This window comes from Chiloscyllium plagiosum, unplaced genomic scaffold (assembly GCF_037043375.1).
Source record: "Chiloscyllium plagiosum isolate Xiang-an unplaced genomic scaffold, Cpla_swu_hap1 HiC_scaffold_27, whole genome shotgun sequence".
Lineage (NCBI taxonomy): Eukaryota > Metazoa > Chordata > Chondrichthyes > Orectolobiformes > Hemiscylliidae > Chiloscyllium > Chiloscyllium plagiosum.
Window position 1 is genome coordinate 74,302,122 of NW_028270165.1, and position 16,956 is coordinate 74,319,077.

At 49.1% G+C, this 16,956-nt stretch overlaps 1 protein-coding gene across 1 annotated transcript in view; it reads right to left on the reverse strand.

The window, feature by feature from the left end:
• Positions 1-16,956, reverse strand: part of LOC122545955 (E3 ubiquitin-protein ligase RNF212B-like) — a 442,187-nt gene that overhangs the window by 96,771 nt on the left and 328,460 nt on the right. Inside the window, exon 10 of the mRNA XM_087974890.1 lies at positions 3,685-3,742. Coding sequence (XP_087831016.1) covers positions 3,685-3,742 — 58 coding nt within the window. The remainder of the gene's footprint in view (positions 1-3,684; positions 3,743-16,956) is intronic.

Sequence of the window (16,956 nt, forward strand, 5' to 3'; positions counted from 1 at the left end):
AGAGAGTGATAGAGAGGGGGAGAGAGAGAGAGACAGAAACAGAGAGAGAGAGAGAGAGAGAGACAGAGAGAGTGACAGAGACGGAAGAGAGAGACACACACAGACAGAGACAGACAGACAGAAAAAGAGAGACAGAGACAGAGAGACAGAAATAGAGAGAGAGACAGAGACAGACAGAAATAGAGAGACAGAGAGAGAGATACAGAGAGAGATAGAGAGAGAGAGAGAGGGAGAGAGCGAGAGATGTGGATCTCCTATCAGTGACACTCTCTGGAGAAGTGCGCCTGTTCCAGGGAGTAAGTGGGGTCAGGAGAAAGTTCAGGCGTGACCGTGAAAAGGAGACAGCACATTGGGCCGTGGAATCTGGTTGTTCTGGCACTTTTGAAGAGAAATCCGGTCAGCCCCGTGTACCTTCGCTCTCTCTCCTCCTGGATATTTTTCCGATTCCCTGCTGGAGGGCCAGCGACCGAATCCACTTCTACCAGCCCACGCTCACATCACTCAGCCCGGCCCATAAGGTTTGGCCTGTGCTCCCCTCCAGTTCCATCTGCAATCACCTCAGCGTCTCAGCCCCTTCGGCCCCCGAGATGGGTCAAACACAGAAGGTTCCGGAAGCAGCGGGCCAACGGATGGCCTTCCAAAGGCACGACCCACACCCCTATCCTCAACTCAACCCAATAACTCCAAAACCAAAATGACCAGGACAGCAGGGAAATGCAGGGAAACGCCACTGTCTGCAAGATGCCCCCGGGGCACCGTCCTGACCTGGAGCTAGTTCACTGCTTCCCTCACTGTTACTGGGTCACGTTTGGAATGTATTTTCCAGTCAGGAGTGAGGGTGACTCAGAGGGAGACCCTGGGAGGATGGGGGTGGGGGTGGGGGGGTGTTGTTCCCATGTATCTGCCGCCCTTGTCCTTCGAGATGGTAAAGTTTAGGAGACCCAATCCCTTCAGGTTAAACTCGGGGCTGATTACCCCGCAGTGTCCTGACCCCTGACCCCTATCCCTTCAGGTTAAACCCGGAGCTGATTACCCCGCAGCGCCCTGACCCCTGATACCCATCCCTTCAGGTTAAAGTCGGGGCTGATTACCCCGCAGCGCCCTGACCCCTGACCCCTATCCCTTCAGGTTAAACCCGGAGCTGATTACCCCGCAGCGCCCTGACCCCTGATACCCATCCCTTCAGGTTAAAGTCGGGGCTGATTACCCCGCAGCGCCCTGACCCCTGACCCCTATCCCTTCAGGTTAAAGTCGGGGCTGATTACCCCGCAGCGCCCTGACCCCTGATACCCATCCCTTCAGGTTAAAGTCGGGGCTGATTACCCCACAGTGCCCTGACCCCTGATACCCATCCCTTCAGGTTAAAGTCGGGGCTGATTACCCCGCAGCGCCCTGACCCCTGATACCCATCCCTTCAGGTTAAAGTCGGGGCTGATTACCCCGCAGCGCCCTGACCCCTATCCCTTCAGGTTAAACCCGGGGCTGATAACCCCACAGTGCCCTGACCCCTGATACCCATCCCTTCAGGTTAAAGTCGGGGCTGATTACCCCACAGTGCCCTGACCCCTGATACCCATCCCTTCAGGTTAAACCCGGGGCTGATTACCCCACAGTGCCCTGACCTCTGATACCCATCCCCTCAGGTTAAAGTCGGGGCTGATTACCCCGCAGCGCCCTGACCCCTATCCCTTCAGGTTAAACCCGGGGCTGATTACCCCACAGTGCCCTGACCCCTGATACCCTTCCCTTCAGGTTAAACCCGGGGCTGATTACCCCGCAGCGCCCTGACCCCTGATACCCATCCCTTCAGGTTAAACCCGGGGCTGATTACCCCGCAGCGCCCTGACCCCTGTCCCTTCAGGTTAAACCCAGAGCTGATTACCCCACAGTGTCCTGACCCCTTCCCTTCAGGTTAAACTCGGGGCTGATTACCCCGCAGTGCCGACCCCTGACCCCCATCCCTTCAGGTTAAACCTGGGGCTGATTAGCCCACAGTGCCCTGACCCCTGACCCCCAGCCCTTCAGGTTAAACTCAGGACTGATTACCCCACAGTGCCATGACGCCTGACCCCCATTCCGTCAGTTTAAAGTCGGGGCTGATTACCCCGCAGTGCCCTGACCCCTTCCCTTCAGGTTAAACTCGGGGCTGATTACCCCGCACCCCTATCTTTTCAGGTTAAACTCGGGTGAGGAAGCCTCCTGCTGATGACCCCGCAGCGCCCTGCCCTCCCAATCTCTACGCCTCCACGTTGAGCAACACTTGGAGGGGGCACCAAGGAGGGTGGGAGTGCCCAATGTACTCTGGGTGGGGGGATTTCAATATCCAACTATTGTGAAACATCCCCTTCCCCCCCTCAGTGTGTCTCCTGCTCCAAAGGGCTGAACCCCCAACCCCAACAAACCCCCCCCGAAAAATATCAGTCCGAGCATGTACCTCCCTCCTACCTCTCCATGGATTGACCCTTGGCCTGTCCTTCTCGCTCTCTCCCACCAATTCCCCTGAGATCCCCTCCTCCTTTCCTCCTCCTTGGACAGTGAGAGCCTTTTCCCTTGGATGGTGACGTCCAGCACGAGGGGATTGTAGCTTTAAACGGAGGAGTGATAGATATAGGACAGATGGCAGAGGTAGGTTCCTTACCCAGAGATTAGTCGGGGTGTGGAACGCACTGCCCGCAACAGGAGCAGACTCAGAGAAAGAATCACAGAATCCCTACGGTGTGGAAACAGGCCCTTCGGTCCAAAAAGCCCACACCAACCCTCCGAAGAGTAACCCACCCAGACCCATTCTCCCTGCTCTACATTTACCCCTGACTAATGCACCAAACCTACACATCCCTGGGCACTATGGGTAATTTAGCAAGGCCAATCCACCCTAACCTGCATATCCCTGGGCACTATGGGAAATTTAGCACAGCCAAATCCACCCTAACCTGTACATCCCTGGGCACTATGGGAAATTTAGCACAGCCAAATCCACCCTAACCTGCACATCCCTGGGCACTATGGGTTATTTAGCATGGCCAATCCACCCTAACCTGCACATCCCTGGGCACTATGGGTAATTTAGCACGGCCAATCCACCCTAACCTGTACATCCTTGGGCACTATGGGTAATTTAGCATGGCCAATCCACCCTAACCTGCACATCCCTGGGCACTATGGGTAATTTAGCATGGCCAATCCACCCTAACCTGCACATCCCTGGGCACTATGGGTAATTTAGCACGGCCAATCCGCCCTAACCTGCACATCCCTGGGCACTATGGGTAATTTAGCACGGCCAATCCGCCCTAACCTGCACATCCCTGAGCACTATGGGTAATTTAGCACGGCTAATCCACCCTAACCTGCACATCTTTGGGTTGTGAGAGGAAATTGGAGCACCCGGAGGAAACCCACGCAGACACTGGGGGGAGAATGTGCAAACTCCATGCAGTCAGTTGACCGAGGTGGGAATCGAACCTGGGTCCCTGGTGCCGTGAGGCAACAGCGCTAACCATTGAGCCACCGTGCCACGAACTTTAAGGGCATTTGAATGTTCGGACGATAAACATATGGACGAGAATGGAAATAGTGCCAGTTAGATCGGGTTCCACACATCGGCGCAACATTGAGGGCCGAAGGGCCTGAACTGTTCCAGACTGTTCTATGTTCCCGTTCCGCTGGGTCAGGTGTTTCACTCACCCATGGTTGTGTCTCTCGGTGTGCTCCTCCCGGACGGGATGGAACTTCCTCTGGGTGTCTGCAAATGAGAGAGGAGTCACCCTTCAGGCAGGATTGGGCGGGGGCAATGATCACTTTGAACGGGTGACACACCACTCGCTTCAGTGACCGTGCACGGAAAGGAGGAGAATTCCCCCATCGGATTCCAGCCTCCTGGGTCCTGCTGGATTGGCCACGTTGGGATTCAGGCTCCATAACTCCCCCTCCCCTGGCTTGCCCACCCTGCAACCTCACCTCCGCTGGAACTGCTTCTCAAAGCCGGAAATGCCTGGTTCCAACCACTGGGTCTCCCTGTTCCCAGGGAGCAGGGACTGGGGGCAGCAGCCTCAGAGTCAAGGGCAAGGACAGAAGTTAGAGCCTCTGTTCCCGATCACTGCATCGAGACTTCCTGGGGGGAGGTGGGGGTGTGTGTGTGTGTGTGTATTAGTGGGTGGGTGAGTGTGCCAGTATGTCTGTCGATGCACATCTGTGTGTGTCTGTCCAATTCTGTAGTGATGTACACGTGCCTGCGTGTGTGTCTGTCTGACTGTGTAATCATGTATGTGCACATGGGTCAGGGTGTCTGTCCAACTATTACTGTGCACGTGCACCTGAATGTGTCCGTGTGTCCATCTGACTGTGTAATTGCGTCTGTGTACTTGCATACGTATGTATTCAGCCAATTGTATAACTGTTTCCATGTGCTTGCACATATGTGTGTGTCCATCCGGCTGTGTGTATATACGTTCAACTGCATGTGGGTGTCTGTGTAACTGGGTGTGTGTGCCTGTATGTGTAGGTGCCTGTGTAATTAGGTATGTATGCCTGTATGTGTGTGTGTCTGACTGTGTAATTGGGTATGTGTGCCTCTAAGTGTGTGTCTGACTGTGCAATTGGTTGTGTGGGCCTGTGTGTGTGTGTGTCTGTGTAATTGGGTATGTGTACCTATATGTGTGTGCGTCTGTGTTATTGGGTATGTGCGCATGTATGTGTGTGTCTGACTGTGTAATTGGGTATTTGTGCCTCTATGTGGGTGTGTCTGTCTTATTGGGTATGTGTGCCTGTATGTGTGTGTCTGTGTAATTGGGTATGTGTGTGACTGTGTAATTGGGTCTGTGCCCCTGTATGTGTGTGTATGACTGTGTAATTGGGTATGTCCGGCTGTATGTGTGCCCATGTAACTGGGTGCCTGTGCCTGTATGCGGGTGTGTCTGTGTAATTGCGTATGTGTGCCTGTATTTGTGTGTCTGTGTAATTGGGTCTGTGTGCCTGAATGGGTGTGTATGTCAGTCTGTGCAATAATGTCCACGTGCCTGTATGTGGGTGTCTGACTGTGTAATTGGGTATTTGTGCCGGTATGTGTGTGTGACTGTGTAATTGACTATGTATGCCTGTATGTGTGTATGTGTCTATATAATTGGGTATGTGTGCCTGTATATATGTGTGTCTGTATGTGGATGTGTCTGTGCAATTGTGCCTGTGTGTGTGTGTTTAAGACTGTATAATTGTGTACGTGCACCTGTGTGTGTGAGACTATGTATTTGTGAACATGTACCTCTGTGTGCCTGCTGTGTAATTGTGTACATGCACCTCTGTGCATGTGTTTGTCTGACTGTAATTGTGTATGTGCGCATGTATATTTGTGTAATTGTGTCGGTCAGATTGCTTGTGTGCGTGCCTGTGTGTGTGTCTGTGTAATTGTGTCCGTGTGATTGCATGTGTATGTGTGCCTGCGTGTGTCTGTGTAATTGTGCCCGTGTGAAGGCATGTGAGTGTGTGCCGACATGTGTGTTTTCGTAAGTGTCTTCGTGTGATTGCATATGCGTGTGTGCCTGCGTGAGTGTCTGTGTAATTGTGTCCGTGTCATTGCATGTGTTTGTGTGCCTGCGTGTCTGTGTAATTGTGTCCGTGTGATTGCATGTGTATGTGTGCCAGCATGTTCGTTTGTGTAATTGTGTCTGAGTGATTGCATATGCATGTGTGCCTGCGTGTGTGTGTGTAATTGTGTCTGTGATTGCATGTGTGTGTGTGCCTGTACAATTGTGTCCCTGTGATTGCTTGTGTGTGTGCGCTTGCGTGTTTTTGTGTAATTGTGTCCGTGTGATTGCATGTGTGTGTGTGTGCCGGCGTGTATGTTTGGGTAATTGTGTCCGTGTGATTGCATGTATGTGTGTGCCTGCGTGAGTGTCTGTGTAATTGTGTCCGTGCGATTGCATGTGTGTGTGTGCCTGCGTGTGTCTGTGTAATTGTGTCCGTGCGATTGCATGTGTGTGTGTGTGCCTGCGTGTCTGTGTAATTGTGTCTGTGTGATTGCATGTGTGTGTGTGTCTGCGTGTGTGTCTGGGTGATTGTGTCCATGTGATTGCATGTGTGTGTGTGCCTGAGTGTCTGTATATTTGTGTCTGTGTGATTGCATGTGTATGTGTGCCTGCGTGTGTGTCTGTGTAAGTGTGTCCGTGTGATTGCATGTGTGTGTGTGTCTGCGTGTGTGTCTGAGTAATTGTGTCCGTGTGATTGCATGTGTGTGTGTGCCTGCGTGTGTGCCTGTGTAATTGTGTCCATGTGATTGCATGTGTGTGTGTGTCTATGTAATTGTGTCAGTGTGATTGCTTGTGTGTGTGTGCCTGGTGTGTGTCTGTTTAATTGTGTCCGTGTGATTGCACGTGTGTGTGTCTGTGTAATTGTGTCCATGTGATTGCATGTTTTTGTGTGCCTGCGTGTGACTGTGGAATTGTGTCTGTGTGATTGCGTGTGTGTGTGCCTACATGTTTGTGTAATTGCGTCCGTGAGATTGCATGTGTGTGTGTGTGCCTGCGTGTGTGTCTGGGTAATTGTGTCCGTGTGATTGCATGTGTGTGTGTGCCTGCGTGTGTGTCTGGGTAATTGTGTCCATGTGATTGCATGCGTGTGTGTGCCTGCGTGTGTGTCTGTGTAATTGTGTCCGCATGATTGCATGTGTGTGTGTGTCTGTGTAATTGTGTCCGTGTGATTGCATGTGTGTGTGTGCCTGTGTTATGGTTCTGTGTAATTGTGTCCGTGTGATTGCATGTGTGTGTGTGCCTGTGTGTCTGTGTAATTGTGTCCGTGTGATTGCATGTGTGTGTGTGTGTGCCTGCATGTGTGTCTGGGAAATTGTGTCCGTGTGATTGCATGTTTGTTTGTGTGCTTGCGTGTGTGTCTGGGTAATTGTGTCCATGTGATTGCATGTGTGTGTGTGCCTGCATGTGTGTCTGTGTAAATGTGTCCGCGTGATTGCGTGTGTGTCTGTGTAATTGTGTCCGTGTGATTGCATGTGTGTGTGTGCCTGCGTTATGTTTCTGTGTAATTGTGTCCATGTGATTGCATGTGTGTGTGTGCCTGTGAGTGTGTGTAATTGTGTCCGTGTGATTGCATGTGTGTGTGTGCCTGTGTGTCTGTGTAATTGTGTCTGTGTGATTGCATGTGTGTGTGTGCCTGCGTGTGTGTCTGTGTAATTGTGTCCGTGTGTTATCATGTGTATGTGCCTGCGTGTGACTGTGTAATTGTGTCCGTGTGATTGCGTGTGTGTGTGTCTGCGTGTTTGTGTAATTGTGTCCATGTGATTACATGTGTGTGTGCCTGCGTGTTTGTGTAATTGTGTCAGTGTGATTGCATGTGTATGTGTGTAATTGTGTCCGTGTGGTTGCATCTCTGTGTGTCTGTGTAATTGTGTCCGTATGATTGCATGTGTGTGTCTGTGTAATTGAGTCCGTGTGATTGAATTTGTGTGCGTGCCTGCGTGTGTCTGTGTAAGTGTGATTGCATGTTTGTTTGTCTGTGTAATTGTGTCCGTGTGATTACAGTGTGTGTGTGCCTTCCTGTGTGTCTGTGTAATTGTGTTCTTGTGATTGCATGTGTGTTTGTGCCTGTGTAATTGTGTCCGTGTGAGTGCATGTGTGTGTGTCTGTGTAATTGTGTCCCAGTGATTGCTTGTGTGTGTGTGCCTGCGTGTGTGTCTGAGTAATTGTGTCCGTGTGATTGCATGTGTGTGTGTGTCTGCGTGTGTGTCTGGGTAATTGTGTCCGTGTGATTGCATGTGTGTGTGTGCCTGAGTGTCTGTATACTTGTGTCTGTGTGATTGCATGTGTATGTGTGCCTGCGTGTGTGTCTGTGTAATTGTGTCCGTGTGATTGCATGTGTGTGTGTGTCTATGTAATTGTGTCCGTGTGATTGCTTGTGTGTGTGTGCCTGGTGTGTGTCTGTTTAATTGTGTCCGTGTGATTGCATGTGTGTGTGTGTCTGTGTAATTGTGTCCATGTGATTGCATGTTTTTGTGTGCCTGCGTGTGACTGTGGAATTGTGTCTGTGTGATTGCGTGTGTGTGTGCCTACATGTTTGTGTAATTGCGTCCGTGAGATTGCATGTGTGTGTGTGCCTGCGTGTGTGTCTGGGTAATTGTGTCCGTGTGATTGCATGTGTGTGTGTGCCTGCGTGTGTGTCTGGGTAATTGTGTCCATGTGATTGCATGTGTGTGTGTGCCTGCGTGTGTGTCTGTGTAATTGTGTCCGATTGATTGCATGTGTGTGTGTGTCTGTGTAATTGTGTCCGTGTGATTGCATGTGTGTGTGTGCCTGCGTTATGGTTCTGTGTAATTGTGTCCGTGTGATTGCATGCGTGTGTGTGCCTGTGTGTCTGTGTAATTGTGTCCGTGTGATTGCATGTGTGTGTGTGTGTGTGTGTGTGTGTGCCTGCATGTGTGTCTGGGTAATTGTGTCCGTGTGATTGCATATGTGTTTGTGTGCCTGCGTGTGTGTCTGGGTAATTGTGTCCATGTGATTGCATGTGTGTGTGTGCCTGCATGTGTGTCTGTGTAAATATGTCCGCGTGATTGCATGTGTGTGTGTCTGTGTAATTGTGTCCGTGTGATTGCATGTGTGTGTGTGCCTGCGTTATGTTTCTGTGTAATTGTGTCCATGTGATTGCATGTGTGTGTGTGCCTGTGAGTCTGTGTAATTGTGTCCGTGTGATTGCATGTGTGTGTGTGCCTGCGTGTGTGTCTGTGTAATTGTGTCCGTGTGTTTTCATGTGTGTGTGCCTGCGTGTGACTGTGTAATTGTGTCCGTGTGATTGCGTGTGTGTGTGTCTGCGTGTTTGTGTAATTGTGTCAATGTGATTACATGTGTGTGTGCCTGCGTGTTTGTGTAATTGTGTCAGTGTGATTGCATGTGTATGTGTGTAATTGTGTCCGTGTGGTTGCATCTCTGTGTGTCTGTGTAATTGTGTCCGTGTGATTGAATTTGTGTGCGTGCCTGCGTGTGTCTGTGTAAGTGTGATTGCATGTGTGTTTGTCTGTGTAATTGTGTCCGTGATTACAGTGTGTGTGTGCCTTCCTGTGTGTCTGTGTAATTGTGTCCTTGTGATTGCATGTGTGTGTGCCTGCGTGTTTGTGTAATTGTGTCAGTGTGATTGCATGTGTATGTGTGTAATTGTGTCCGTGTGGTTGCATCTTTGTGTGTCTGTGTAATTGTGTCCGTATGATTGCATGTGTGTGTCTGTGTAATTGTGTGTGTGATTGCATGTGTGTGTGCCTGTGTAATTGTGTCCATGTGATTGTATTTGTGCCTGTGTGTGTTTGTGAAATTGTGTAAGTGTGATTGCATGTGTGTGTGTGTCTGTGTAATTGTGTCCGTGTCACTACAGTATGTGTGTGCCTTCCAGTGTGTCTGTGTAATTGTGTCCTTGTGATTGCATGTGTGTGTGCCTGCGTGTTTGTGTAATTGTGTCAGTGTGATTGCAAGTGTATGTGTGTAATTGTGTCCGTGTGATTGCATCTCTGTGTGCCTGCGCGTATCTGTATAATTGCTCCGTATGATTGCATGTGTGTGTGTGCCTGCATGTGTGTCTGGGTAATTGTGTCCGCGTGATTGCATGTGTGTGTGTGCCTGCGTGTCTGTGTAATTGTGTCCGAGTGATTTCATGTGTGTGTGCCTGCGTGTTTGTGTAATTTTGTCCGTGTGATTGCATGTGTGTGTGTCTGTGTAATTGTGTCCGTGTGATTGCATTTGACTGTGGAAGTGTGTCTGTGTGATTGCATGTGTGTGTGTGCCTGCGTGTGTGTTTGGGTAATTGTGTCCGCGTGATTGCATGTGTGTGTGTGCCTGCGTGTGCCTGTGTAATCATGTCCGTGTGATTGCATGTGTGTGTGCCTGCGTGTCTGAATAATTGTGTCCGTGATTGCATGTGCATGTGTGCCTGCGTGTGTTTGTGTAATTGTGTCCGTGTGATTGCATGTGTGTGTGTGCCTGCGTTATGTTTCTGTGTAATTGTGTCCATGTGATTGCATGTGTGTGTGTGCCTGTGAGTCTGTGTAATTGTGTCCGTGTGATTGCATGTGTGTGTGTGCCTGTGTGTCTGTGTAATTGTGTCTGTGTGATTGCATGTGTGTGTGTGCCTGCGTGTGTGTCTGTGTAATTGTGTCCGTGTGTTATCATGTGTATGTGCCTGCGTGTGACTGTGTAATTGTGTCCGTGTGATTGCGTGTGTGTGTGTCTGCGTGTTTGTGTAATTGTGTCCATGTGATTACATGTGTGTGTGCCTGCGTGTTTGTGTAATTGTGTCAGTGTGATTGCATGTGTATGTGTGTAATTGTGTCCGTGTGGTTGCATCTCTGTGTGTCTGTGTAATTGTGTCCGTATGATTGCATGTGTGTGTCTGTGTAATTGAGTCCGTGTGATTGAATTTGTGTGCGTGCCTGCGTGTGTCTGTGTAAGTGTGATTGCATGTTTGTTTGTCTGTGTAATTGTGTCCGTGTGATTACAGTGTGTGTGTGCCTTCCTGTGTGTCTGTGTAATTGTGTTCTTGTGATTGCATGTGTGTTTGTGCCTGTGTAATTGTGTCCGTGTGATTGCATGTGTGTGTGCCTGCCTGTGTCTGTGTAATTGTGTCAATGTGATTGCGTATGAGTGTGTGCCTGCATGTCTGTGTAATTGTGTCCATGTGTTTGCTTGTGTGTGTGTGTCTGCGTGTGTGTTTGGGTAATTGTGTCCGTGTGATTGCATGTGTGTGTGTGTCTGTGTAATTGTGTCAGTGTGATTGCTTGTGTGTGTGTGCCTGGTGTGTGTCTGTTTAATTGTGTCCGTGTGATTGCATGTGTGTGTGTGTCTGTGTAATTGTGTCCATGTGATTGCATGTTTTTGTGTGCCTGCGTGTGACTGTGGAATTGTGTCTGTGTGATTGCGTGTGTGTGTGCCTACATGTTTGTGTAATTGCGTCCGTGAGATTGCATGTGTGTGTGTGTGCCTGCGTGTGTGTCTGGGTAATTGTGTCCGTGTGATTGCATGTGTGTGTGTGCCTGCGTGTGTGTCTGGGTAATTGTGTCCATGTGATTGCATGCGTGTGTGTGCCTGCGTGTGTGTCTGTGTAATTGTGTCCGCATGATTGCATGTGTGTGTGTGTCTGTGTAATTGTGTCCGTGTGATTGCATGTGTGTGTGTGCCTGCGTGTGTGTGCCTGCGTGTGTGTTTGTGTAATTGGGTCCGTGTGATTGCATGTATGTGTGTGCCTGCGTGTGTGTCTGTGTAATTGTGTCTGTGCGATTGCGTGTTTGCCTGTGTGTCTGTGTAATTGTGTCCGTGTGATTGCATATGCGTGTGTGCCTGCGTGTGTCTGTGTAATTGTGTCTGTGTGATTGCATGTGTGTGCCTGTGTGTCTGTGTAATTGTGTCCGTGTGATTGCATATGTGTGTGCCTGCCTGTGTGTGTCTGTGTAATTGTGTCTGTGCGATTGCGTGTTTGCCTGTGTGTCTGTGTAATTGTGTCCGTGTGATTGCATGTGCGTGTGTCTGTGTAATTGTGTCCATGTGATTGCATATGCGTGTGTGCCTTCGTGTGTCTGTGTAATTGTGTCTGTGTGATTGCATGTGTGTGCCTGTGTGTCTGTGTAATTGTGTCCGTGTGATTGCATGTGTGTGTGCCTGCCTGTGTCTGTGTAATTGTGTCAATGTGATTGCGTATGAGTGTGTGCCTACATGTCTGTGAAATAGTGTCCGTGTGTTTGCTTGTGTGTGTGTGCCGGTGTGTGTTTTTGGGTAATTGTCTTCGTTTGATTGCATGTGTGTGTGTGCCTGCGTGTCTGTGTAATTGTGTCCATGTGATTGCATGTGTGTGTGTGCCTGCGTGTCTGTATAATTGTGTCTGTGTGATTGCATGTGTATGTGTGCCTGCGTGTCTGTGTAATTGTGTCCGTGTGATTGCATGTGTGTGTGTGCCTGCGTGTATGTTTGTGTAATTGTCTTCGTGTGATTGCATATGCGTGTGTGCCTGCGTGAGTGTCTGTGTAATTGTGTCCATGTGATTGCATGTGTGTGTGTGCCTGCGTGTGTCTGTGTAATTGTGTCCGTGTGATTGCATGTGCGTGTGTCTGTGTAATTGTGTCCATGTGATTGCATATGCGTGTGTGCCTTCGTGTGTCTGTGTAATTGTGTCTGTGTGATTGCATGTGTGTGCCTGTGTGTCTGTGTAATTGTGTCCGTGTGATTGCATGTGTGTGTGCCTGCCTGTGTCTGTGTAATTGTGTCAATGTGATTGCGTATGAGTGTGTGCCTACATGTCTGTGAAATAGTGTCCGTGTGTTTGCTTGTGTGTGTGTGCCGGTGTGTGTTTTTGGGTAATTGTCTTCGTTTGATTGCATGTGTGTGTGTGCCTGCGTGTCTGTGTAATTGTGTCCATGTGATTGCATGTGTGTGTGTGCCTGCGTGTCTGTATAATTGTGTCTGTGTGATTGCATGTGTATGTGTGCCTGCGTGTCTGTGTAATTGTGTCCGTGTGATTGCATGTGTGTGTGTGCCTGCGTGTATGTTTGTGTAATTGTCTTCGTGTGATTGCATATGCGTGTGTGCCTGCGTGAGTGTCTGTGTAATTGTGTCCATGTGATTGCATGTGTGTGTGTGCCTGCATGTCTGTATAATTGTGTCCGTGTGATTGCATGTGTGTGTATGCCGGCATGTGTGTCTGTGTAATTGCGTCCGTGTGATTGCACGTGTGTGTGTGCCTGCCTGTGTGTCTGTGTAACTGTGTACGTGTGATTGCATGTGTGTGTGTGCCTGCGTGTGTCTGTGTAATTGTGTCCGTATGATTGCATGTGTGTGTGTGCCTGCGTGTATGTTTGTGTAATTGTCTTCGTGTGATTGCATATGCGTGTGTGCCTGCGTGAGTGTCTGTGTAATTGTGTCCATGTGATTGCATGTGTGTGTGTGCCTGCATGTCTGTATAATTGTGTCCGTGTGATTGCATGTGTGTGTATGCCGGCATGTGTGTCTGTGTAATTGCGTCCGTGTGATTGCACGTGTGTGTGTGCCTGCCTGTGTGTCTGTGTAACTGTGTACGTGTGATTGCATGTGTGTGTGTGCCTGCGTGTGTCTGTGTAATTGTGTCCGTATGATTGCATGTGTGTGTGTGCCTGTACAATTGTGTCCCTGTGATCGCTTGTGTGTGTGCGCTTGCGTGTGTTTGTGTAATTGTGCCGTATGATTGCATGTGTGTGTGTGTGTCTGCGTGTCTATGTAATTGTGTCCGTGTGATTGCACGTGTGTGTGTGCCTGCCTGTGTGTCTGTGTAACTGTGTCCGTGCGATTGCATGTGTATGCGTGTCTGCGTGTGTGTCTGGGTAATTGTGTCCGTGTGATTGCATGTGTGTGTGTGCCTGTGTGTCTGTGTAATTGTGTTCGTGTGATTGCATATGTGTGTGTGTGCCTGCGTTATGTTTCTGTGTATTTTTGTCCGTGTGATTGCATGTGTGTGTGTGCCTGTGAGTCTGTGTAATTGTGTCCGTGTGATTGCATGTGTGTGTGTGCCTGTGTTTCTGTGTAATTGTGTCCGTGTGATTGCATGTGTGTGTGTGCCTGCGTGTCTGTGTAATTGTGTCCATGTGATTGCATGTGTGTGTGTGCCTGCGTGTCTGTATAATTGTGTCCGTGTGATTGCATGTGTATGTGTGCCTGCGTGTCTGTGTAATTGTGTCCGTGTGATTGCATGTGTGTGTGTGCCTGCGTGTATGTTTGTGTAATTGTCTTCGTGTGATTGCATATGCGTGTGTGCCTGCGTGAGTGTCTGTGTAATTGTGTCCATGTGATTGCATGTGTGTGTGTGCCTGCATGTCTGTATAATTGTGTCCGTGTGATTGCATGTGTGTGTATGCCGGCATGTGTGTCTGTGTAATTGCGTCCGTGTGATTGCACGTGTGTGTGTGCCTGCCTGTGTGTCTGTGTAACTGTGTACGTGTGATTGCATGTGTGTGTGTGCCTGCGTGTGTCTGTGTAATTGTGTCCGTATGATTGCATGTGTGTGTGTGCCTGCGTGTATGTTTGTGTAATTGTCTTCGTGTGATTGCATATGCGTGTGTGCCTGCGTGAGTGTCTGTGTAATTGTGTCCATGTGATTGCATGTGTGTGTGTGCCTGCATGTCTGTATAATTGTGTCCGTGTGATTGCATGTGTGTGTATGCCGGAATGTGTGTCTGTGTAATTGCGTCCGTGTGATTGCACGTGTGTGTGTGCCTGCCTGTGTGTCTGTGTAACTGTGTACGTGTGATTGCATGTGTGTGTGTGCCTGCGTGTGTCTGTGTAATTGTGTCCGTATGATTGCATGTGTGTGTGTGCCTGTACAATTGTGTCCCTGTGATCGCTTGTGTGTGTGCGCTTGCGTGTGTTTGTGTAATTGTGCCGTATGATTGCATGTGTGTGTGTGTGTCTGCGTGTCTATGTAATTGTGTCCGTGTGATTGCACGTGTGTGTGTGCCTGCCTGTGTGTCTGTGTAACTGTGTCCGTGCGATTGCATGTGTATGCGTGTCTGCGTGTGTGTCTGGGTAATTGTGTCCGTGTGATTGCATGTGTGTGTGTGCCTGTGTGTCTGTGTAATTGTGTTCGTGTGATTGCATATGTGTGTGTGTGCCTGCGTTATGTTTCTGTGTATTTTTGTCCGTGTGATTGCATGTGTGTGTGTGCCTGTGAGTCTGTGTAATTGTGTCCGTGTGATTGCATGTGTGTGTGTGCCTGTGTTTCTGTGTAATTGTGTCCGTGTGATTGCATGTGTGTGTGTGCCTGCGTGTGTGTCTGTGTAATTGTGTCCGTGTGATTTCATGTGTGTGTGTGCCTGCGTGTTTGTGTAATTGTGTCCATGTGATTACATGTGTGTGTGCCTGCGTGTCTGTGTAATTGTGTCTGTGTGATTGCATCTTTGTGTGCCTGCGTGTGTCTGTGTAATTGTGTCCGTGTCATTACAGTGTGTGTGTGCCTTCCTGTGTGTCTGTGTAATTGTGTCCTTGTGATTGCATGTGTGTGTGCCTGCGTGTTTGTGTAATTGTGTCAGTGTGATTGCATGTGTATGTGTGTAATTGTGTCCATGTGATTGCATCTCTGTGTGCCTGCGCGTATCTGTATAATTGCTCCGTATGATTGCATGTGTGTGTGTGCCTGCATGTGTGTCTGGGTAATTGTGTCAGTGTGATTTCATGTGTGTGTGCCTCCGTGTTTGTGTAATTGTGTCTGTGTGATTGCGTGTGTGTGTGCCTGCGTGTGTCTGTGTAATTGTGTCTCTGTGATTGCGTATGTGTGTGCTTGCATGTGTGTGTCTGTGTAATTGTGTCCGTGTGATTTCATGTGTGTGTGTGCCTGCGTGTGACTGTGTAATTGTGTCCGTGCGATTGCATGTGTGTGTGTGCCTGCGGGCGTGTCAGTGTAATTGTGTCTGTGTGATTGCTTGTGTGTGTGCCTGCATGTGACGGTGGAATTGTGTCTGTGTGATTGCATGTGTGTGTGCCGTGTGTGTCTGTGCAATTGTGTCCACGTGATTGCATATGTGTGTGCCTGCGTGTGACTGTGCAATTGGATTCGTGTGATTGCATGTATGTGTGTGCCTGCGTGTGTTCATGAAATTGTTGTCCGGTTGATTGCATGTGTGCGTGTGCTTGCGTGTGTTTGTGTAATTGTGTCCATCTGATTGCATGTGTGTGTGTGCCTGCGTGTGTCTGTGTAATTTTGTCTGTGTGATTGAATGTGTGCATGTGCCTGTGTGTGTCTATGTAATTGTGTCAATGTGATTGCATTTGTGTGTGTGCCTGCGTGTGTGTCTGTGTAATTGTGTCCGTATGATTGCATGTGTGTGCCTGCGTGTGTGTCTGTGTAATTGTGCCCGTGATTGCATGTGTGTGTTTATCTGTGTAATTTTGTCCATGTGATTGCTTGTGTGTGTGTGCCTGCATGTGATTGTGGAATTGTGTCTGTGTGGTTGCGTGTGTGTGTGCCTGTGTGTGTCTGTGTAATTGTGTCTGTGTGATTGCGTATGTGTGTGCCTGCGTGTGGTTGTATAATTGAGTCTATGTGATTGCATGTGTGTGTGTGATTGCATGTGTGTGTGTGCCTGCGTATGTGTCCGTGTAATTGTGTCCATGTGATTGCATGTGTGTGTGTGTAATTGTGACTGTGATTGCATGTGCCTGCGTGCCTGCGTGCGTGTCTGTGTAATTGTGTCTGTGTGATTTCATGTGTGTGTGTGCCTGCGTGTGACTGCGTAATTGTGTCCGTGATTGCGTGTGTGTGTGCCTGCGTGTGTCTGTGTTGCTGTGTTCGTGTGCCTGCATGTTTGTCTCTGTAAATGCATCCATGTGATGCATGTGTGCCTGTGTGTCTGTATAATTGTGTCCGTGTGATTGCATGTGTGTGCCTGCGCGTGTCAGTGTAATTGTTCCATATGATTGCATGTGTGTGTGTGCCTGCATGTGTCTGGGTAATTATTTCAGTGTGATTGCATGTGTATGTGTGAAATTGTGTCCGTGTGATTGCATGTGTGTGTGCCTGCGTGTGTGGCTGTGTAATTGTGTCCCTGTGATTGCATGTGTGTGTGTGTGCCTGCGTGTGTCTGTGTAATTGTGTCCACGTGATTGCACATGTGTGTGTGCCCGCCTGCCTGTGTAATTGTGTCTGTGTGATTTCATGTGTGTGTGTGTCTGCATGTCTGTGTAATTGTGTCCGTGTGATTGCATATGTGTGTGCCTGTGGGTGGTTGTGTAATTGAGTCTGTGTGATTGCATGTATGTGTGTGCGTGTGTGTGTCTGTGTAATTGTGTCCATGTGATTGCATGTGTGTGTGTGTATGTAATTGTGACTGTGTGATTGCTTGTGTGTGTGCCTGCGTGTGTGACTGTGTAATTGTGTCTGTGTGATTTCATGTATGTGTGTGCCTGCGTGTGTCTGTGTAGTTGTGTTCGTTTGATTGCATGTGTGTGTGCCTGCGTGTGTCTG